Genomic DNA, 22,341 nt, shown 5'->3' with positions numbered 1-22,341 from the left:
TCTGAAAAGGCAGTGTCTTCCTCCAGCTGAGCGCGAAGGAGGGGTGAAGGGAGCAGCTGAGCTCGTGTTTGAGCATTGCACGGCATTTCGGTGAGCTTTGGGAATAAATTTGGGGGTAAATAAGCAAGATAATGTGGTCTTGCAACACGTTGTACCCCTCTGTTTTGCCTGTGTGCTCCAGGTGGGGGTTTAGGACATACTTCAGATAGATCTAGCTTGCTTTAAAAAGAAGAAATAATAATAATTTAAACTTGGAAGGACACATGTTACTTCCAGTCACTGGGCTCTCTCACCCTTTTAAGATTTTTAATGTTTCCTCACTCCTCTGAACCCAAATTACACCCTATTCAGATCATTATGCTGCACTGATCTGCTTTTTTTTGGGGGGGGGAATATAGTGGCCAATTTGGTGATCTAGAGACTTGATGAGGGTTCTTCATGTAAATTATCAAAAGGGCATGATGGTTCTTTCATCTCCTGAGCAGCGCAGCCCTGAAATGTGTTCATCCTGTAATCCAGCAGGGAATAGCTGAGGCAGATGGGCGTTAGTTCTGCACATGGCTAGTTTTGGCAGAGGATCGCTTTCTAGTGATAGCAAGGGCATCTCCTCTAAAGAAACTCCAAAAAAACAAAAGAAAAAAAAACAAAAGACCACCACCGTGGCTTCGTTGTTTAACAGATTTCTCTGGTTTACAAATGATATCACAACAAGGGTTGTCTTCCAGCACGAATGCAATCAGGCTGTAGAACTGGGCGAGAAATCTCATTGTTTCTGATACAGCAGGCTTGACTAAATTACGTCTACCCTGTGGGAGGGGTAGGTGGGATTTGTGTGCAGATGAATTTCATTTCATCTCCTACAGATGCTGTAGGAAATCAAAATAATCTTCCCGAGCCTGTCTGCTTTCCTGCTCCGCTGGTGCCAGGTGGTAAATAAAGTTGTGACCTTCGTCTGTGTCGGGGAGTTGCAGCAGAAGAGGCTGGTTCAGTTCAGCAAAGCCTGAAATCCCCCACGTGGAGAATCTATTCTGCGCACCACGGTATGAAGTTCAGGGCTGTTTCTAACAACCTAGGTAAAAACTCGCAGCTGAGGAGCAGATGAAGTCCACAAGCTTCACATTTGAACCAGGAGCTGGCTCTTCCTGTGGCTTTCTTTCAATTTGTCTTTTACCATCCTGCTCACTTTGGACTTGGTCACGCTCCCACCTGACACAGGGCGGGCATTTGGGAGGAACAAAAATGGTGAGAGTGTGGGTAAAACACCAATGTTTCCTTTTGAAATATTCTCACTTCAAAGACACTTCTGTCGTATTTAATGAGATTCTCTCCGTCTTTCTTTGGGTTGTGGCCATGTTGCTGTGTGCGCCTGGCAAAGGTCCACTCCCTGCATCTGTTGGCTTCTTTTTAGCTTAACGGGGCACATGGCACATGGCCTATCCGGCCTCTTAGCTGGAGAAAAATGGTGACTCTTCATTTATTCCTTTTATTTAACGTTAAATTTTTGTGTAATAAGACAAGTTCTGTTTTTCTCATTCCATGAGCCACCACGGCCACACCTGCATTAGCAGATATTGTGGTGCTGAGATCCATTGTCCGTGACCTAAGCCTTTTGGAGGCTTGGAGGAGGTGGGGTGGTCACTTGGGACTTGCTCTAGTCTCATCCCGTGGACTGAGCATGTCTTTGTGGCTGAGATGCCTTGGGTTCACTCCTGGAGTGTATCTTCTGGTTGAGCTGCACCCAGAATCATTCTGTGTTGTGAACAAGAGCACAAGGAGCAGGACCAAAGGGTGAGCTGCTTCCAAAATGCATCCTGAGAAGATGCTAATGCAAATGTGCTCAGCTGGGTTCCTTCGCAGGACATTTGTGAGCGCTGTGTGAGACGGGCATGGTAAAGCTCAGTTATAGATAACCAGCAATTACTCATCTTATCCCGGTGGGAAGAGAAAGGAAGGGGAATGAGGAAGGGGTGGGAGCAGCAGGCTTTCTACAAGAACTGCCAAAAACGACGGTGCTGTCACTTGCGAAGTCTCACGGAGCTGAAAACGTAGACATCTTTTTCTCGAGCACCTTCCAGACTTGTAGCGGTTCTGCCTGAACTGCTGTAGGTGAGGTAGCACCGTTTCCTCCACCTACTTGTGGCTGCGATTGAGTGATCGGGAAGACACGATTTTAAGTCCTTTATTTCTGGCAGTAGAGGTTAGAAGCTGCTGCACGTAGCAGATTGCACCCTGCCATAAAGCACGTGGGAGCCTGCAAAGTAGGGGCTTGTAAAGCAATTTGGATGAGGGGCTGTTGGACGGAGGTTGTGCAGGACCCAGACCACATCCAATACGTGTGGGTCATACTTGCTCTGGTTCATTTGGTGTTGAATCGCCCCGGTGGTGCAGGGGAGATGTTCCCTCTTCTTCTGAAGACCCATCCAAGCCCGTGCTTTAAGTCGCTAGAATATTTCAACTTACAAAGAATCTGATGGGGTTTTCACAGAATCAGCCAGGCAAGTGTATCTGGCAGGTGTACCGTCATGGAACAGACCCAAAATAGCTTTTGGAGAGCTTGACGTCAGCTACGCTACTTGCATGTAAATGAATATATATATATATATCCCACATATATATGGGGGGGGGGGGGGGGGAAACCTCTTCTGAAATGTTTTCTTTGGCTCGTTTATCAGATCGGTGTCATCCAGTGCATGAATACTGGCCAAAATTATCCCATAAAGACCTTTTAAAGAGATAAATGATTTTTTTTTGAAGCCATGCTGGTGCAAAACCAAGGATTGCTTTCTAATCTTCACTCATTTTCTTCAAAACCTGTAGCAATTGTATTAGCAGAGAACAATTTAACTTTATTTTCTTTAATAGATAATTTTCCACGACTGTGGTTTTGGTAGTGTTTTTAGAGCTGGCAAGGAGTCTGATTCATATCATAGACTGATATCTCGGCATTGGAGATGCTTGAGACCTTCCTTACCAAGGAAAACCATTTAATTGACTCAACAGTGTTACCGATGGGTACGAGGAGGTGTTAGACCCAGAAGGGGAGGAGAGCACAGCAAACAACAGGGAAAATGGGATTTGAAGGTTTGGAGATCTACAGACTGGAAGGCATCTAGGGAAACAGTCTGCAGAAAGGGTAAGGAATTGCTTCCTCTTGGAGAGCTCTGGTGGGATGGAGCAGAGCTGTGAAAGGGTTTTGGGCTGGGTGTTTACAGAAGCCAGATGTTGCGTGGGTGGCTTTTAATCCACAATTTCTCAGGTGGAGAGGCTTGGTTCAGCTGTGCTGTGGTGGTTGGGTGTAGAGGTGGTTCATCATGGAGAGATGTTGCAGCCTCACTGCTGCTTCTGGTGCTAGGGAAGGCTGGTGTGTGTTGTTGATGTAAACACTGAGGCTAGCACCCTGCTACCAAAGGTGTTTGTTTTTTTTTTGAGGTGGAAACCCCAAATTCCAATTTCAGTGTTTTCCCTTAGAGAACCCACCTGTGCCTGTAGATGCAGGTGTGTGTGCAAAGTGTGGAGAGGATAATTTCTAAGCTCATGGCAGAGTGGTTTGGCCGTGTAGGTCTGACTTTACTCAGTAGCTGCACTGCAGAAGTACCTACGTACCTTATTCTGGTCCCTTTTCCCTATTTTTCTGGGATGCAAAGCCCCTCAGGGGAGTTAGACGCCTGGTGCCACTGAGGTTTGATAGAAGCTGGATAACAAACTTCAGCTAAAATGAAGAAAAAAATTAATCCTAATCCCTGGCGAAGAACTAGAAATTTCAAGTAGAATTTTTTTTTTTTTTTTTTTTTTTTTTTTTGGCACAGCAAAAGTTAAATAATTCCAACCCTTTATTGTTTTCTTTTTGGCACTTTTTGTAAGACGGAGCATACGAGGAAGAGCTGTATCACAAGACCGGTATCCAGGGTGATGCATGATGAAACAGGCAGCACAGTCAAGTAAATAGCTTCAGCCCTTAAGACGGAAAGGGAGGGCAGAGAATTGTAGGATTTCTTATATATCACCAAAACAGTGTTTATACTGGTTATGTTTTGCATAATTGAAAAGCCACGAGACAGTTCACTAGAGAAAAGGACATTTTGAAAAGAGATTAATGGTGTGCGCTCAGGGTTTGGAAGGAAATTATAGTAGTAAAGTTGCTCATGCACTTCTTCCATTTTTCATCCCTTCTCGCTCATTCTGGGAAGAGAGGATTCATTTGAATATTTTCCATAACTAATTTATTTCAGTGTTTTGTTCCGAACGAACTGGATGCTATTTGAAGCGGAAACATGTGTGGACAGTTTAATGCCTGCAGGGTAAAACCAACAAGGAACACATGGAAACAATGCTGGTTAGGGACAGTCTTCTTGCAACACTGTTCTCTCCATGGATGTCCTTGCGGTTTAGGATTTTACCCGTGCTGTTGGACAGGGGCACTCAACAGCTCTGTTAGGGTTTTTTTTATTTTGGGTGGTGGTTTGCTATTTGAAACATTTATCAAGACTCAATATGGGTGCAAACGTCTTTCATCCGGCGCTGGTGTGGTCTCTTCTGCTGCTGTTATTATTTGCTAAAGACTTGCATATGTGGTGGTGGTGGGAATAAATGTTGTGGTTGGGTGGTTTGGCTCTACAGAACGAGTGCCCGGGGGGAAGGAGAGGAAGGGTTTGTGTGTCTGTATCGCAGTATCATCCCTAACCTGCCACGTAGAGTTGTTACTGTGTGATAATTGCTCGGTTATTTAGGCTGAAGTGATGGCAGAATAAGATGCCATGTTGCATCTCTCACAAGCGGATGGAAAAGTTAAGCAATTTCCTCAAAAACCAGAAACAACCAGCCCTGACTAACCAGAAAAAAAACAGGTCTGTACCAGAAAGGCTCCCTTGTTCCACTTTCCCCTAGTGCAGGAGGAATGCCATCCCAGCACTGCACAACACTCACCTATGAGATGTGACCCCTCTGCCCGGAGCTGGGGAGGAGGGGTGCATCTCCCACCTCCCGGGAGGGAGAAGAGGTGACCTCCTCCCCTCTCCTGCTCTGTTGATGTTGAGAGAGAGCAAAAGGTGGCATCTTTGCCCAGCCAGCAGAGCTGAGTGGTTTTTAACATCAAGGTGCCTTCAGCTGTTGTTGCTAACACCTCCATGTTAACACAGTTCCTCCTCTTTGTGCGAGCCCCCCCAAATACTTGGCATGTTGGGCTGATAGTATCTGTTGAAATCAGTGGGAAAAGATTTGACCTAATTAACTTGAGGTTATTGGGGGTAGCTGTATCAAGTGCTTGACCCATAAAGTTTGTAACCTAGAAGTAACCCAAAAGCCTCTTGCAGTTAGGTTCATGCTCCTTGCCTTGGAGATGCCCAATTACACCATCCAACCCCAAGAGCCTACAGATGAGACATGGAAATGGAATATTATTAATGTGATTTCTCTTTCTGTCCACAGTGGGAGCGCCTCTGGTTCCTGATCCTCACCTTGTCCTTCTTCCTGACCCTGGTCTGGTTTTACTTCTGGTGGGAAGTTCGCAATGACTACAATGAAATCAACTGGTGAGCAGAGCCTCCCCACTGCGGGGAGGCAAGCCCTTAACTGATCTGGCTGCTATTGTACGCCTCTAAAAGGCTTTTTCAATACCAGGTCAGACACATTTGGCTCCTTCTGATGGACTTGTTAATGGCAAGTAAATGGAAAGCGAGGTGGAGAGAGAGGCAGAGAGCTGCTCCTGCCCATCTGTGCTGATAGATGTAATGTGCTCTCCTATCTCCATTTCTCGGATGTAAGAGCTTGGGGCAGGTGTGCACCCCGAAACAGCTTGCGAAAACAAAGTGGAGCTGAAATAATGTAGAAGGCTTTTGAAGGCTATTTTTTTTATTATTTTTTTTTCTTTTTCAGTTGTTTGTTTCTATGGTTGTCTCTTTTTGGAAGCAGCTGAGCAAACTGGCCAAAACTTTCCACAATATAAAAATAAATGAAAAAAATATTCAGCCTGAAGCAGACACGGGTGTGGAAAATTTTGCAATGCTGGGAGAAGCTGTAAAGCTTTCCACGGGGATATGCTGGGCAGTTTGGGGTATTGCCAACTCCCCCTCAGTGCTGGAAATCATCCTCTCTTTTACCATCTCAGCAGCATCCTAAAACATTTTTATAGTACCTTGGGCTCTGTTCTAACTAAACCGCTTTGACAACATCTTCTTGTCAAAAATAATATTTAAACAGAATTTTAAAAGACAGCGGGTAGTTGATCTCTTAAATAAACTGCCTGCTTTAGATGCTAGAGTTATGTGAGGGAGAATGTTGACTAACTTAATGATGTGAGCTCTCTCCTCCCAGGAGAGTGTTTTTTCTTTGCTCAGACCAACACTCAGAACTAAAACCCATCGCTATTGCTCTTGCTGTTTATAACAAGAACATGAGGATAATTCTTGTTTATTTATTTATTTATTTTTCATTTTTAAGGCTATTTTGCAAGTCCCCTTTCAGTTTATACCTTCGGTACAGGACGTGAACACTCCTGAACTGCTCTAGTACAAAGCCAAATCTGTTTTAGCTCGAAGTTGGGAAAGGGCTACAGAATCATGTAAAGACGATGAGTGCCCTGGAAATGCTGTGAATGGACACTAAAGCTGTGGTGCTGCAAACTTTTAGTTTCCCAAATATTGATGTGGGGATGGGAGGAGATGTGTAGGGCTGCTCCATGTGCAAAAGAGGTATTTGGGCTTTTGGGCATTTCACTTACCATGCAACCAGGGTGCATAGGAAGCACTTCTGGGTTGACAGCACTGGAAAAGCAAACCCTCTTGTGCACAAGAGCCATGGAGAAGTCTGTCTGGATGCCAAATAATAGGGCTACATCTGTCTGTTCAAGCTTTGCCATTCAGTACTGAAAATGGGTCAGTGCTTTGCATGCGCTGTAGCCCCAATTAGACCCCTGATCCATGCGCTGGCACCAGAAGTTGAGGAGAACAGCAGGGTTTCTTAACAACAGTCTGAAAAGCTGCAGAAAGGCTGGGAGGGGAGGATGGTAACATGGGGTGAGGTTTTAATTGCAGCCATGTCAGTTGCAGGGAGACAATTTCCACTGTGGGTCCGTGCAGGCTGAGCCTGCCCCCTTCCCTCCCCACACAGATGGGTGGGCTCCATTAAAAGATGATGGTAATTAGGGGAAAGTTCCCAGCCAGATGGGACACACAGAAGAGATAAAAGCACCGTTTTGGTCCTGGCAGAGCTCTGAGCCTGTTGCTGACTGGATATGGCTATCACTTCTGGGGTCAATGTTCTTTGATACTCGTTCCTATTGCCTCTGTCTCTGCTCCATGATCTGTTTATAAGCCATGAACTCTCCCTGGCTAGAGCAGAATAGAATGGTCCATTTGGAAAGGGCCTAAAAGATCACCAAGTCCAACTGCGTGACTGCTTCAGGGCCAACCAAATGTTAGAGCGCGTTACTGAGGGCATTATCTTCATTATTATTTTAAACACTGACAGGCTTGGGGCAACAACCACCTCCCTAAGAAGCCTGTACCACGCTCGTGGTAAAGAAATTTTTCTATACATCCAGTCTGACCATCCCTGGTGCAGCTTTGGGCTGTTCCCATGTGTCCTGCTGTTGGTGACCAGGGAGCAGAGGCCAACACCTCCCTCTCTGCTTCCTCTCCTCAGGGAATTTCAGAGCAATGAGGCCACCTCTCAGCCTTCTTTTCTCCAGACCGGCCAACCCAGCCTCTCCTCAAACACATGCCCACCTCTGGTTGCATTCAAATATCTTAACATCCTTTTCGTATTTAGGTATTTTTATATTTATGTAAGAAGGGCTCTTTGGGGCAAACACCATCCTTGTGCATTGTGTGGGGTCTAGCACACTGAGGTGGTGACAGGCTCCCTGGAGGCCCTGGGACAAGGAATTACTGTCATATTGGTGAGATTAGTTTGCTGAGCTCGGTCCTGCCTTGTGAAGCTTGTCCTCATGAGCTGTCCTTCCTCACATTGTGTACAGGTAACTCCACTGAACCTCCTCGGCTTGCCTCACCACAGCAGGTGAAGGAACATGTCCAACCAGCCCTTGAAGTAGGACTGTCACTGGCACTAGGCCTGGCACTAGGCCAGGTTGACTATGAAATCCTGAAACCCTAAGGATGAAAACTTCTGTCCCTCTGGGACTTGTTCCAGCTCCATACCACCCTCTGTGAGGAGGTTCTCCAACCCAAACCTCCAAGGGCCATTTCCCATTGTGACAATGTCACTGAAAGAAATAGATTTCATCATCTTCACTGCTGTCTGTCAGTGTAGGCAGCAATTAGATCATCTGTTAACCTCTTTTCTGTGAGACTAAACAAGCCCAGCTTCCTCAAGCTTTCCTAGTAAGCCCTGTTTCCCAGGTCCCTCTCCATCTGGGTTTGGTAGCTCTCTGTTGGACCCCCTCCAATGTCCTCGTTGAACTGGGAGGCCCCAACCAGGACAGGGTGGTGCTGGTGCCACCTCACCAATGTTGAGTAGATGGGAGAGCAACTTTCCATGGTCTGATGATCCCACTCCTCCTAATGTAGGCCAATGTGTGGTTTGACATATTCACCATGGAGGTACCCTGTTGGCTCCCACAACCTTATGTTATCCACAACCCCAGCATCCTTCTCAGTGTGCTATCTTCTGTGTTTTTTGGGCTGAAATGACACTTGAAACCTGAATTCATTACAAAGTTCTTCATTTCTTAGCCCCCACATGTGCAGGGCATTGCTAAATGCTGCTGAGCAGCTTATAGGGATGAATTAAGAGGAAGCAGAAACCTACAAGTGACCATAGCAAAGCCTGCCTACAGTTCAGACCACGCAGCCAGGGTTCTGCAGTGGATGCACCTGCCTATGTAGAAACCAAATTGACCTCTTAATTAAATTGCGGTAGTGGTAGGGTTTACCTACATAAATGTGTGTACTTGGCCTTTAAGCTTGTAGAGACTTCAGGGACTATTCTGGGATTGAAATGGGCTTTGGAGAAAGACAAGGTAAAATTATAGCCTGGCATGTATTGCTGCAGGCTTTTAACCTTTTTCTGCAAGGTTTGCTGCCTGAATATGCAATGAGGTCTTTGTCAGTGAAAACCCTTTGTGTCTCTTAAATGGAAAGTAAATATCTGTTAATTTTATTTTTATTTTTTATTTTTTTTTTTGCTTTGGGCATTTCCTTTTTTGTGTCAACATTTTGTTGCGTTACACTTCAGATCTGTGCAAGGTCAAAGCCTACATACTGCGACAAATCTCTTGACCTTCATTAATGAGGGATGCTGAAGGTGCTGTAACTTGTGAACCTGGCTGTATTTCCTCTAAAGCAAGACTATAAATTTAGCATTTTTTTCCCCTTCCTTAGTTCTGGAGAAGGCTTGTCTGGTTTGTAACTGCCATGGAAACAGCATTTTAAAACAGTCATTTGCACATCAAGTGAAGACCTGAAGGCCACTTTGAAGGGGCATCAGAGCAAAATTGGAAATGTACTGAAGCTGAGCTAAGGAAGGTGCTAGTTTAGTTCTGTCATGAGCAAAAAATGCACAGGAACCTTTTTTTTTTTTTTTTTTTCTTGGAATCCTAGAACAGAACCTGGAAAAGTTTGTTAAATAATGTTTGTTTTGCCCCCGGATTTGCTCCTCCGCAGCTCTTATGGGGGATTTTTTTTTTTTTTTTTTCTGGCTACAACAAATTGGGGAAGTCGTTAGGCCAGAGTTTATGGCTGATGAATGATGCAAAATTTTTAGTGATGGGAAGGGGGCTGTGGAGGAGGTTGAGTCTTTGAGCTGGCTGCATGCAGCGTTTGTAGACTGTTCTAATAAAAAGTCTTAGCCAGTTCATGTAATGAGCTGATGAGGAGGGCTGAGAGAGAGGACGGGGGGACAAAGTCCTGAGCCCCCAGTTTTCAGATGCTGGAGAGGCCCAGTACCTACAGCGTTATGGAATCCCTAATTACAGGGATTTACATGGAGATAGTTAATGCAAATCCAAGTCAACCTAATGATGTGTTTTTTCCTAAAAAAAAAACAAAAACACTGGAAAACACTTTAGTCCAGGTCAGACTTTAAGTCTCAGAAGTTTCAGTAAAGGATTTGGCTGCCTCTCTCCTGGTGTGGTGGGACTTGGGGGGCTTTTGGGATGTTCTCTGCTTATTTTGATGGGAGTGTGATTGAACGTATGGGACTCTATGGTGGCCCTAGATGACATTGGTGCATGAAATAAAAGCAAGCCCAAGGATCCTGCAAGCAACTGGCCTGCTGTGGTGAAGAGGTAATGGTTCAAGAAAAACTTGCAAAAGCATCCAATAATATGATTTAAAAAAACCCACAACTTTTACTCTTTGTGATTTATATGACTATTCTTTTAAGAGTGTTTTTTTCTACCTCCTTCCTCCAGGAGGAAGAGTAGTTTCACTACTCACTGAAGAGTAGTTACAGCTGCATGCAGTAGTGTCTGTCTCCTCTTTTAAACACTGTAATGCGTGAGACTGAGGGTCACATCAGCTCTGGGGATGCTGTTTTTTAAAACTGATCCCTATTTTGTTGGCTTCAGCTTTTTGACAGCTCCTGCTCAGGTTCTTTGAGCTCTGTCTCAGCTGGTTTGCCTTCTTGACTGTATTTTGCAGAGGAGAAGGGGGTCCTTTTGGACACTGACAGAAGCACCAGTTTTGGTAGGCATGTGCCTGGAGTAGCACGGAAACATGCACATGGAATAATTGTATTATCAGTAGTGCAAAGGGATCTGACGAGTTTTCAAAAGCCTTTGCACCTGAAAATCCTGTTGGTTATATCAGCTCTTGTTTGGGAGGCAGGGATGAGGAAGAAGAGGTATCTCTGTTTTGGGGAGGATGCTGTTCCCTGGGGCTGTATTTCCTTCTGTTTTTCTGGATAGCCTTTGAGGCCAGGGACAGAACAGGACTGAGTCTGTCTTGAGTTTTGCTACGGCTTTGCTATAATGTGCTTTAATGACTCTCTAGTCCATCTCCAGGATAGCTTTATTGGGAAGTGTATTTCTATTTAAATGCAAATTTGACATTTGAGACCCACTGCCGGGCACAAGGGACTGTCTCTGGCTGTGCTGCCAGTAATGGACTGCTTCACCTGATGCTCCTGTTCACAAAGCTCTTGTTGTGCTGTGGCTTCGTGACCGCGATGGAGAGAGGCAGGCAGCTGAGCCAGATCTGTCCTGTGAAGTATAGAGTTGGGAAACCTGATAACTGAGAACAGAGAGGATGCCTGGGTGAATACAGAAGGGGAGAGGACAAAAATCAGCTTCAGCAGGAGAATGGAGCCTACCAGGCAGCTGAGAGCTGGTGCTCTTCAGTATATTCTCAGGGGAACTGTAGGAAATTTGCTGGTTCCTTCAGACCATCACTCACCAGAGAGGCTGTTTTGGAGATAAATGCTTTGGAGATAGACCTGTAGGATGCAGATGAGGATTTAAGAGTCCTGGTGGGCACCAAGATGAACACGAGGCAGCAATGTGCTCTTGCTGCGAAGAAAGTTAACAGTATTCTTGGCTGTGTGAGGCAAAGTATTGCCAGCAGGTCAAGGGAGGTGATCCTTCCCCTCTGCTCAGCACTGGTGAAGCTGCACCTGGAGTGCTGGGTCCAGTCCTGTGGCTGCCACTTGCAAAGGTTGGGTCACAGAGCCATCGAGAGTTACATCTCTTACTTAGCTATAAGGTAACCAGAAGGGCTGGGACAAGGAATTTTGCTGGGCCAAGAACCCCTATAGGCATCCTTCATGCTCAGCAGACGGACCCTTGAGTTGGTTGGAGATCAGAAGGATGTGGTTCCTCTACCAGCCTCATTTTTGAAAGCCCCAAGCCTATTTCTTGACCATCTCCACTCTTGCAGGATTGGACTTTCTCTCCAGACCACTGGAATAAAAGGCACTGTCTCCGACACACAACAAAGATCCAATTTCTTCCATCACCTTGTCCCTCATAAAAAGAGTTTTTGCCTTGAGTACAAAGCACAGTTATGTGCAGCAAGACTTTTTTTCCCCTGTCCTTGATACCAACTCTATATTACGTTTATTACCTTATGAACACATGGGACAGCTTTGGATCTATTGTTTAGGCAAACAACAGCAAATATGAGGATATTTTTCTCTTGTTTATAGGGAATATTTTTTTTTGAAAACTCATCTTGTATGTTTTTTTCCCAGAGTAACGATGTTTCTGTGTTTGACATAATTGTCGGATTCCTCTTTGCAGAGTTAATTTCCCACGAGGGATCAAAGCACAAACGCTGCTTTTTTGTTTTACTTCTCAGAATGGTTTGTGCTTTTTTGCTGCCTATCCGTGCAGTAGAAGCTGAAAAGCCCATTTTCTACAGACTTGTCTAATCCTAGTGGAGTTGCTATATCGTTGAGTCCCTTAATCTCTATTTCCATGTTTACCTTCCAGGTTTTTATATAACCGAATGGGATATTGGAGTGACTGGTCCATTCCGATACTTGTAACGACTGCTGCTGGCTTTACGTACATCACAGTGTTATTGGTGAGTACACCATTTGCTGAAGCTCTCTGCATTTGTTTTTAATAAAGGACAAGAGCTTCTCACTCCGCCTACAACTTGAGCAATTTTTCTTTCGGGAGGGATTTCTCTCTCTCCTCTCTCTCAGCCTTCAGTTGCCTGAAATAAAGTGAAAAATGCGTGGTCTCTGACCTCAGCTGATTAAGCGCGATGTTAGACACCCTAGTACTGGTTGTGCAGTTGGCCTGAGGAGACAAACTATTCTTGTTCCCTGGCCCTGTCTCATTTCTGGTGTGTCTAAATCCCAAGTGCAAGTTGTTTCCCCTCATCCCAGGGTGATGGGGCCCCATCTTCAGGGTGGTGTCCATGCAGACAGCCTTGTCCCATGTAGGATTCCCCCCAGGAGCTGTGCACCCATGGACCAGACTCTCCAACTCCACGCCTCTTGGAGGCTGAAGTCTCTTCATCTCCATCCCTGGCTTTCAGGAGGATCTGAGTGTTGCCTGCTGGACCATCCCCACCCCAAGCCTGCTTTCTGACTTAGCTCATTTGGTTGTATTTTGGGGGCGCTGGTGTGTTCCTGCATGTGCAAGGCCATGGTGCATGTGAATGGCCATGATGTGCTGTTGTCTGACTCTTGTTTTCTTCTTTCCAGATACTAGCACTATGTCACATAGCTGTGGGACAGCAGATGAACCTGCACTGGCTTCACAAGGTAAATGGATCTTCCAAGCTCAAAAGCAAGCAGGGTCTCAACGACGAGGGTGCTGAATGGGGTACTCACTGTCACGTTTTGGGGAAAAGGATAGCCTTTGGGTATCTGTGATGCTTGTCCTCATCACGGAGGACTGAGAAAATTATGCAGCAGTGGCAATCAAAGCCTGGGGACAAGGATTTTGTTCCATGTTTGGAGAAGTGCTTCACTTTTAGAGATGAGTTTTTTTATTAGAGCAACCTGACTTTGGTCTTGGCTCATCGTGGAACAATATGAACTCTGCTATGCTCCTTTTTGTGCTGAACCCAGCCTTGGAGGAGAGGCTGGGTGGATGTGAAGCTGTTCAGGATATGGTTGGAGCCTGTGACTGAGGAACAGTTTTGGAGATGATGTAGGTGTTAGGGCTGGGGGTTCATGATGCACGGGTTGGGGCTTGCTGAAACCCAAGGGGGTCCCGATTTGTATTAAAGCAGTTTGAAAAAGATTTCTGAGAAATGTAAGAGAAGATACAGGTTTGATGTTTGGAACACAGAAGGGGAGAGGAAGGGTTGCTAGCAAGCTGCGGAGAGAGGCAGTGCCAAAGAAAATAGCTTGGCAGGATTAAATCGTAACCGGCAATTTGCTAATAGGTAATTAAGGGACCTGTCCTCAATCTGCCGATACGCAGCTCCTCCTGAAATCAGTTGTTCTGCATATGAAAGGTCCTGAAGGACCAAAGCGTGAGCAGATGTGCCTTCCCCTGGGACAGGGAGAGCACAGACATCCCCTCCCTCTCTTTTATTTTTATTTAGAAATGATAGAAATGGTCCTTCCTCAGGAGGAGGGAAGGATGCGCTGCAAAGAGGGGGCGGAGGCCGTCTGACTGGTGCTGGAAAATAAGTTGTTGATCCTTGAGTCTAACATATGTTTCCTCATCGGGGGAGACGGTATTTTCAGACACGCTCCAGGTGGCTGGTGGGCTTGGATGAGCAAGTCCAGAAGAGGAATGTGTTGGAGATGCATCAGTTCTTGCCTACAGAAACTCACCCTTCCTTCCCTTCTTCTGAAAAAGCCCACCTTTCAGAACAAGTCAGGCATCTTGCTCCGTCTCTCTTCCCTTCCCCACACCACCACCTTCATTCAGCTTTCCAAGAAGGGAGAGACAAGAGGCTGGACTAAGTTAATATTCTCCCTGTAGCTGTGCTGAATTACCTTCTAAACCAAATTAAAGCGCGCGGGAAAGGCCAGTGTGTGCAGACAGCACGATTCCTTCCAACTTTCCCCTGTGCAGAAAGAGCTGAGGATTGTAGGATGAGCTGGAGCTGCACGGCGGGGGGTAAGAAGTGATAAATCAGAGCTGATGGGAGAAGGAGATGATGAAATGGAGATGGACTTGTGGTCTGACAGCAGGGCAGCAACATCACAGGCAATTCGGTGTGTTCTGAGGAAATCCAGTTGGCGAAATCTTCTGTTGACACTGAGTTAGGAGTTCAGCTTTGGGGGATAAAAATGGATGAAAAGTAGGTTGGATCGTGTTGTTTGCTGGTGCTAGGCTGTGGCAGGGGGGCCCAGAGGTCTAACTGCAGGATAGGGGAGCAGAACAACTGTTGCACACAAGCCCCATGGCAGAATAAGTCGCTGACATGCATTGCTTTGTTCTTTGGTTTCTCGGAGCTCTTAACGAGAGCTCTTGAAATAGCGTGGCTCTATAGGGAGCTGGGGATGTCTTTAAATAGGTAAGTACGTGCCGAGATGGGTAGTACGTGGTTTGCAAGCAGCATCTTTGCTTGTGGGTCCTTTTCAGTGGGGAGCAGCCAGACCTCGTGGCCCCACGTGCTTTGCTCGTGTTCCCCCAAAAGCGGAGGCTGAGGGTTAAGCGCTGCTGGCCCACGGACAACCGCCGTGCTGTTGGCAGATCTCTGGGGGACGCCAGGAGAGGAATGGCAGGAGTGCTAAACTGCAAAGGAAATTCTGTCCTTCTGTACCAAGCTGATTCCTGCAAATGTTTGAGGATGTGTGGCTTTTATTTGTCTAGGGTATTAAGAAAACCTGAAATTAGCCTAGAGATGTCCTACACGAACTAGATGACGGATTCATTGCTCTGTATCAGTTGGCCTTTTCTGCCTGAGTCTCCTGCACGGATTTCAGATGTAGACAGTGCGTGGGACTGGGAGGCAGAGCAGCAGCATCCTTTGGCTCCGGCAGGCACGCAGCACAGCAGAGGCTGAGATACCAGACGGTGAGGCGGAGGATGGCGAGCTATTTTTTGACAGACAGCCCAGATTTAGTCCCTCAGATCTTTACAGGAGGAGTTATTTCTGAGGCAGATTGTGATGAACTTTTTACCTTCAAAATGGAGGTGACGTTTCCTTTTTGACTGCTCCACTCAGACTTCTGAGTGTTTCCACGTGGAGATGGGGGGAGGGCTAGGGGAGGTTGCTGATGGACTGGGGCTCATCCTGCCATCTCAGCTCAGCCACTGCACCATCCAGAGCCTCGTCTCATGCTGAAACATCTATTATCGCTGCTCTGTCAACGTGGCTTGGATGCTGACCACACAATTGTTTCCATTTCAAACCCAAGTGAAGTCACATCCGTGCACAAAGTTGTGCCGAAGCACCGCAGGGATGACCGCTGGGGATGCACAGCCTTGCCTGTGCATGTTCACCCTTTGCTGAAGGGCAATTTTCGTTGTCTGCTGGGAGCGTCCAAGGTTTATTCCTGAAAGGAACTGTTGGAGAGGCAAGCTGGGTGAAATCCAGCAACTTTCCATGGCACTGGTGCATCACAGGCACACAGGCTTCTGGCAGAGCCCACTCTCTGTTTAAACTGCCATTTGTTACATGCAAAAAGTTCTCTTTCTCCATTTCCCAATCCGTAAAACTGCTATACTAACAATACAAAGGCTCCAGTAAATAAATCCTCTCGTATTTGCTGCAGATTGGCCTGATGACGACCTTGATAACTACCGTGGTGACCATGTCATCGATAGCACAGCTTTGGGACGACGAATGGGAGATGGTATTTATTTCTCTGCAAGTAAGTTGCGTGCAGGGATGCTTCTCTGGGTGGGGACAAAAGTGATCACTCTGTTTCCATCTCCTGGGCTCTTTCCTTTAAAACAAAACCAGGGCTTGGCTGCAGGGTTAGAGGTGGGAAATTCTGAAGCTGGGGGGGGACTCGGAGCTGCTGGAGGGCGAGAACAATTCCACTTGGAAAAATCCGTGATCTTGGTGTGGCCAGCAGTGCTCAGGGCATGGCGTCCACTTCTGGAGTGTCTCTGGCTTTTCCCAGCACCATGGGAGTGCTTCTCTGGATTTATTTTTGCCCTGTGTATAAGGGTATATATATCTAAAAAAATAATAGAACTTGTGTGCTCGAGTCCTTTTTTAAGAAAGACTTGTGGTATGCTGTAGGGCTGTTCAGAGGAAAATAGTTAAGAACTGAATTTCTTGATAGACTCGCTCTCTCTTCCTTCTTTTCTCTTCCTCAAAAAGTTGTATGAAAAATATTTTGCCCATGAAAGGCTTGAGGTTTTACTGGTGATTGCTGCTTCTTATTTGGTAGTGTGCAAATATGGGGGGAAAAATAGCCTTCACGCAAGTGACTAACGTTACTCAGAAGCATTTCCCTTTTTTTCCTTGCTTTTTAAAGACACAGGCAGGCAGTTGGAGAGCTGAAGCATGACTCAGAGGGCCTATCTCAAACTTTCTCTCATGGTGATGTCCGGTCCAACATAATCAGTTGGACCACAAGGAATGTTAAACTCAGTGGCACCAAAAGCCTTACCTAAAATTGTGTGGTGTCTAAGGGGGCCTATATCAAATATATTTTGGGATATTATAGGGGTGAGCCCTTCTCCTGGAAGGAGGTTAGAATTTTCCTCCATTTTCTTCATAGTGGTCTGAGTGCTAAAGGCAACTGTGGGATTTGGAAGAAGAGATCCGAAACAGATGCAGTAGGCTGAAGCAGGAATGTTGCAAAATCCAACTCAAAATGGAATCATCTGATGTCCTATGGAGCCTGCAAGATGAAAGAATTTGGAGGGTTTTGGGATGTTTAATGATTTTTTTTCTCTCCTATTCTTGTGTCCTGCAGGCCACAGCCCCTTTCCTGCACATAGGAGCGCTTGCGGCCGTCACAGCCCTGTCGTGGTTGATAGCGGGGCAGTTTGCACGAACGGAGAAAGCCAGTGAGTACCTGCTGGGCACCTCTTCTCTCACCCTGTAGACCACTTCTGTGCTCGTGTGGTGGTCGGGGGCTAGTGGGTGGCCGTCATGGTGGTGGATCCAGCCAGCAGAAGCCAGGGCTGGCCCCTCCAGGCTCCCTTCCAAGGGGGTCAGCAACCTCCAGCTTGGCTGCTCTGGGGAGGTGGATGTTCTCCCAGAGGAACCAGGCTTAAGCTGGTCTGAGGACCTACCCAGATCCCACAGCTGATGCTTTGCTGTCGGAACCACAGCCCAGCTGGAGGTGAAAGGGCAGTTTTCAACAATGCAGTGAATAAAAGCACCTAGGCTTCCCCTAATCCGCATTACAATACATAATTGCATCCTCTCCAGCTAACATGCAGTGTTCTACATGGTTTAGTGGGTGACGGTGGTGGTAGGGTGATGGTTGGACCAGATGATCTCGGAGGTCTTTTCCAACCTTAATGATTCTATGATTCTACCTGCATTTCTAGGTGTCGCTTGAAAGCCTCACTAGCTGAGCAGAGATCTGGCCCCTGGTGGTTAGGTGCTTCTGAAATGCTTGAGATGTTGAAGGTCACGCTCAACCCAGCTCTTCTAGTTGATAAGCCCATCCACTGAAACAAGTTCTTCTGATTTCCCCTTCCCTACCTCATTGCCAGGGGCTCTCCCAAGCCTGGGCTCTTCCTTCAGGTTTTCTTGGGAAATAATTTGCTCCTTCTGTACCCGCTGGGGTGTTTTTCCTAAGGGTGTCTGTGGATGGCCTCAGACACTTGTGCCAGCTGCAGAACAACGTTTTTAATTGGTATTTAACCTGTAGGAAAACACAAGCCCTGGAAGGATTTGGCAGCACTTGTGAAAGGCTTCCAAGAAGTGGGTGTTCAGCATGAGGAAGTGATGTCTGGAGATGGTGACTGGAGATTGAAAGGTTTTGATATCCAGAGAGACCTTTCAAAGAAAGAATTGTTCTGCCTTAATTTATAAATATGCCAAAAGAGCTGTACCTGGTGGTTCTTAAATACTTCCTAGCATGTAATTAGGCTGCCAGTTGGGGAAGGATTTGTTGGTTGCACCTAGAGCAGAGACTGCCTGTGCTCCTTCTGAATTCTTCATAGCTTTTCTCTTGCCATTGCATTCCCTGAAATTTTTAATACATAAGCTAGGAAGTTGTTTTGCTTCTCCTCTTCTGTTACTGATTTCTTTCAGTTTTTGAAAGAAGACCATGCATCTGTCCTGTATCACTGGCTCTTAAAGCTCCTGTTTCTTTCAGGGTCATTTTACTTGTGAAAAATATATGGACGAGTTCACATACTTCTTGGTGCAGATATGTTTGACGTGGTGGTGTTAAAACAAACAAAAAAAAAGTGAAATCTCGAGAACACACAGTCCCTTATAATGGGAAAATAGTGTTTCACTCAATAATAGTCTTGTGAAAATAACTGGTGCAGCTAGAGTCACTGCTGCAACAGTATGTTCTTGCTCTTCCTTTGAAGCATCTGATATTCTTCAGCATTTTTTTTTCCTGAGTAAATTGGCCTTTTTTTTTTAAAAAAAAATAAAAATCTTCTGGATTAAAAATTAACATCTAGATGTTTTTCAGACCTGCAGAATTGATGTTTCTTGAATGACTCTAGTAGTTTAAAAAATAAAATAATTGTAAGTTGTTCTCAAAGCTTGTTTCTGAGGTCAGATAAATAACAGGGAGCTCAAAGCAGACGGAGTAGAGCAAGAAACTTGCATCAAAAATTGCCTTTGGAACTTTCATGTTACACAAAATGGGAGATCTGTTCTGCTTGCTTGGCTTGGGTGGTCACCAGGAGACCTTCTTCCAAACAGACTATCTAATTGCCAAGTTACAGAATCACAGAACCATTTAGGTTGGAAGAGCCCTCCAAGATCACCCAGTCCAACCTCTGACCTAACACTAACAAGCCCTCCACTAAACCATATCACATCTGCATCTAAACGTCTTTTAAATACCTCCAGGGGTGGTGATTCAGCCACTTCCCTGGGCAGCCAGTGTTAACAGCAAGTACTTTGTATGTAATTTTTTTTTTGTGTGTGTGTGTGTGCATTGTCTCAATTGCCCTGAACGCATGGCTGGATGGAGTCTTCATGGACCATTTTTATAACGACATATGTTGGGGCATCATTTCCTTGAACCTGCAGGCCAATAATCAAAAGATCATTCAAGCCCATGCATTTCTTTGGCCTGAATCTGAGCTGCTTGATCCCTAAACTGCAGTGACATGAAGGAAGGGACCAGATTCTTTGCACAGCCTGGGACTTCTCAAAATCAGCACGATTGCCAGCAAGATTGGCTGGTGTGTGGTGTTCCTAGGGCGCACAAGAACTGGGATCACCTCCTAAGTCCTTCTGGTGGTTTTGATGCCAGTAACACAAGCCATTCGGTTCCTTGAGTGCTCTGTGGCTGATTGACATCTCCGCCAGAGAGAGGAGGAAAAATGAGCTGGCAAAGTTACTAGTGTTACGTCCTGGCTTGTAGGAACATGCTTGAATGAGGCTGTTAGGTGCTGGACTCAAAAAGCGGTTGATCTGTGTGTGAAACCAGACCAGTTGTGGCCAGGATCATAGCTGGGTTGGGCTGACCTTCCCATTTAAAAAAAAAAAACAAAAACAAAAACAACCTTTTCCTACCTTGTGTTCACTACAAATATATGTTTAATTTTTTTGAGGCTTTCCCTCAAGTTCCAAAGCCTCAATGAGTTTAAAAAAAATGTTAAAAGAACAGAAAAAGCGACTTTTGCTTTAATACCTGTGCATTCAATTACATCTAAATATCTGGGGAGTTCAGAGGTGCCTGCTGTCCTTTGTAAGGAATATGCATTTGCTGTGGACAAGGGGTGCTTGTGTTGTGCTGTCAGCACCTTTGAAAGATTCCCAGGGACTGTGAGAAGTCTGTCCTGCAGCTGCTTGCAGAAACCCTGGGGAGTGCAGCACCATCACAACCCAAGGGATTCATTCAAATGTCCCCATTGTAATTAGTAAAACATCACTGCACATGAACTCGGCTCTGGCTGGTAGAAGTTGTTAAAGTGCCTTTACCTTGGCTGAAGCAGGTGGTGTTGGTGAATGATCAGTGTGACGTGAAGTGCACCATGGTGCCATGACTTGCAGATATTATTTATTTTATTATTATTTATTAGTTTACTAGATTTACTATTATTTAGTGAGTGCCCTTTTCCTGCTGTCGGGCAGGGCAAAACTGGGTGCTGGCTTACCTGTAGGGCTAGAAATCAGCAGGTTTGGGGCTGTACGGCTGGGGCTTTTAAGCAGCTTGTTTAGCTTTTTTGTTTCCCCGGCGTAAACTGAAATTGTAGAATCACAAAATATCCCAAGTTGGAAGGGACCCATAAGGATCATCGAGTCCAGCTCCTGGCTCCACACAGGTCTACCCCAAAATCGGGTACCAAATGAAACCTCCCGCAGAACTTGACTAGTCCAAAGAGATTTTCTTTTTTTAAATATATTATTTTTTTCCCTAAACAAAGACCCTGTTCTAGGAGCAGTGGCTGCAGACCGGTCACCCCTCTGGAGGAGGAGGAAGGTCTCCTGACTACGCTCCTGTGGTAGGACGAGTTCATGGCCGATGTCCTCACCATCTTCTTCTCTCTTTCCACTCCAGCTTCTCAGATGCTGATGTTCACTGCATACCTCGCGGTCGTAGTTGCACTTTACCTCGTCCCCCTCACCATCTCGTCCCCTTGCATAATGGAGAAGAAGGCTCTGGGCCCAAAGCCAGCCATCATAGGTCACCGTGGAGCGCCAATGGTGAGTGGCTTCACGTTAGTCATGCTGCGGTGCCTACCTAAAATATGGTACTGGATCTGGCGGTCTCCAGGCTGCTCTCAGGAAAATATATATGGCATTTGGAGGCAACTCTCCTGGCTAGAACTGCTGTGGTGGGTACAGCAGGACATGAACCCAGAGTCAAGGCATGGCCTGGCTGTGCTGGATGCTGTACAGGCAAAAGGACAGTCCTTGACTTGTTCAGGGGGTTCTGTGCCATTGCATTTCTCTGTACGTTGGTTCTTCTCTTTGTTTGTGTGTTGTTTATTTTATTTTATTTATTTATTTCCTCTGCTGGCTTGGCTCTTGAGCTGCAGGAGAAGTTTATGATCTGTAGACCTCAAGGCTAGGGCTTTGTGTCCTTTGCAGGACCTCACCAGTAGTGGTTAAACTCAGCTCCCAGCAAGATGCCTTGGGTATGTGGTAATCTGCAGAAACAAAATAAAAAAAGAACAACAAGGGAGCTGTGCTTGACCCTACATGACTGCACTGTACTCTTACATTGCAGATCATCGTGAGACAGAGGGAGGTGATGAAACAGTCCTGTCACCTGTCTCTGGGCAGACCTTGAAATCATAGTGCAGTTGTCCTTTCTCCTCCAACATTTCTGGTCGTGTCCAGCCTAAAGATGGGGCTTGTTGGCATGGGCACAGCTCTGGGCTTAGATGAAGCTCTCCTGTGGTTTTGGATTTACTGGTCTGGGTCTGAAATTTGGTGCTTCTGTTCCTGGGCCTCCATCTCTCTCTGCTGGTCAATTGATCTCATACAAGGTGGCACACTGCAGTGTTGCCACTGGCCTTGCAAATGTTCTTTTTAGGCATCCATCTAACTTTTCTGCTTACACTTGAAAAGGAAAAAAAGCTCTACAGGTTGTCAAAACCTATTTGGCAGGCTGGAGCATGCTTGAGCTCCTCTCCAAGTCCAAGAGTGCACTGGGATTTGCCTAGGAGAGATTAACATCTGCCATGACCCAGAAGTATTTCATTTCAGTTCTCTCTTTTTAATGATTTCTTTCTTTAAGAAATCCCTTGAATTGCCAACTTGCACCGCTCTTCTAACTGTATTGCTTCTGTGGGTGATGGAATGAAGTTCTGGGCATGACAGATTTATTTTATTTTATTTTATTTTATTTTATTTTATTTTATTTTATTTTATTTTATTTTATTTTATTTTATTTTATTTTATTTTATTTTATTTT

General features: G+C 45.7%; 1 protein-coding gene across 4 annotated transcripts in view; it reads left to right on the top strand.

Moving 5' to 3' along the window:
• GDPD5 (glycerophosphodiester phosphodiesterase domain containing 5) overlaps positions 1 to 22,341 on the top strand; it is a 158,158-nt gene that overhangs the window by 104,541 nt on the left and 31,276 nt on the right. For all 4 annotated transcript variants that reach the window (XM_035343866.1, XM_035343836.1, XM_035343844.1 and 1 more), the window contains exons 3-8: positions 5,425 to 5,528; positions 12,383 to 12,476; positions 13,108 to 13,167; positions 16,087 to 16,185; positions 17,245 to 17,338; positions 20,980 to 21,125. In XM_035343866.1, the coding sequence (XP_035199757.1) occupies positions 5,425 to 5,528; positions 12,383 to 12,476; positions 13,108 to 13,167; positions 16,087 to 16,185; positions 17,245 to 17,338; positions 20,980 to 21,125 (597 nt within the window). The remainder of the gene's footprint in view (positions 1 to 5,424; positions 5,529 to 12,382; positions 12,477 to 13,107; positions 13,168 to 16,086; positions 16,186 to 17,244; positions 17,339 to 20,979; positions 21,126 to 22,341) is intronic.

Source organism: Oxyura jamaicensis, chromosome 1 (assembly GCF_011077185.1).
Source record: "Oxyura jamaicensis isolate SHBP4307 breed ruddy duck chromosome 1, BPBGC_Ojam_1.0, whole genome shotgun sequence".
NCBI lineage: Eukaryota > Metazoa > Chordata > Aves > Anseriformes > Anatidae > Oxyura > Oxyura jamaicensis.
This window is presented reverse-complemented; position numbering and strand designations above follow the sequence as displayed.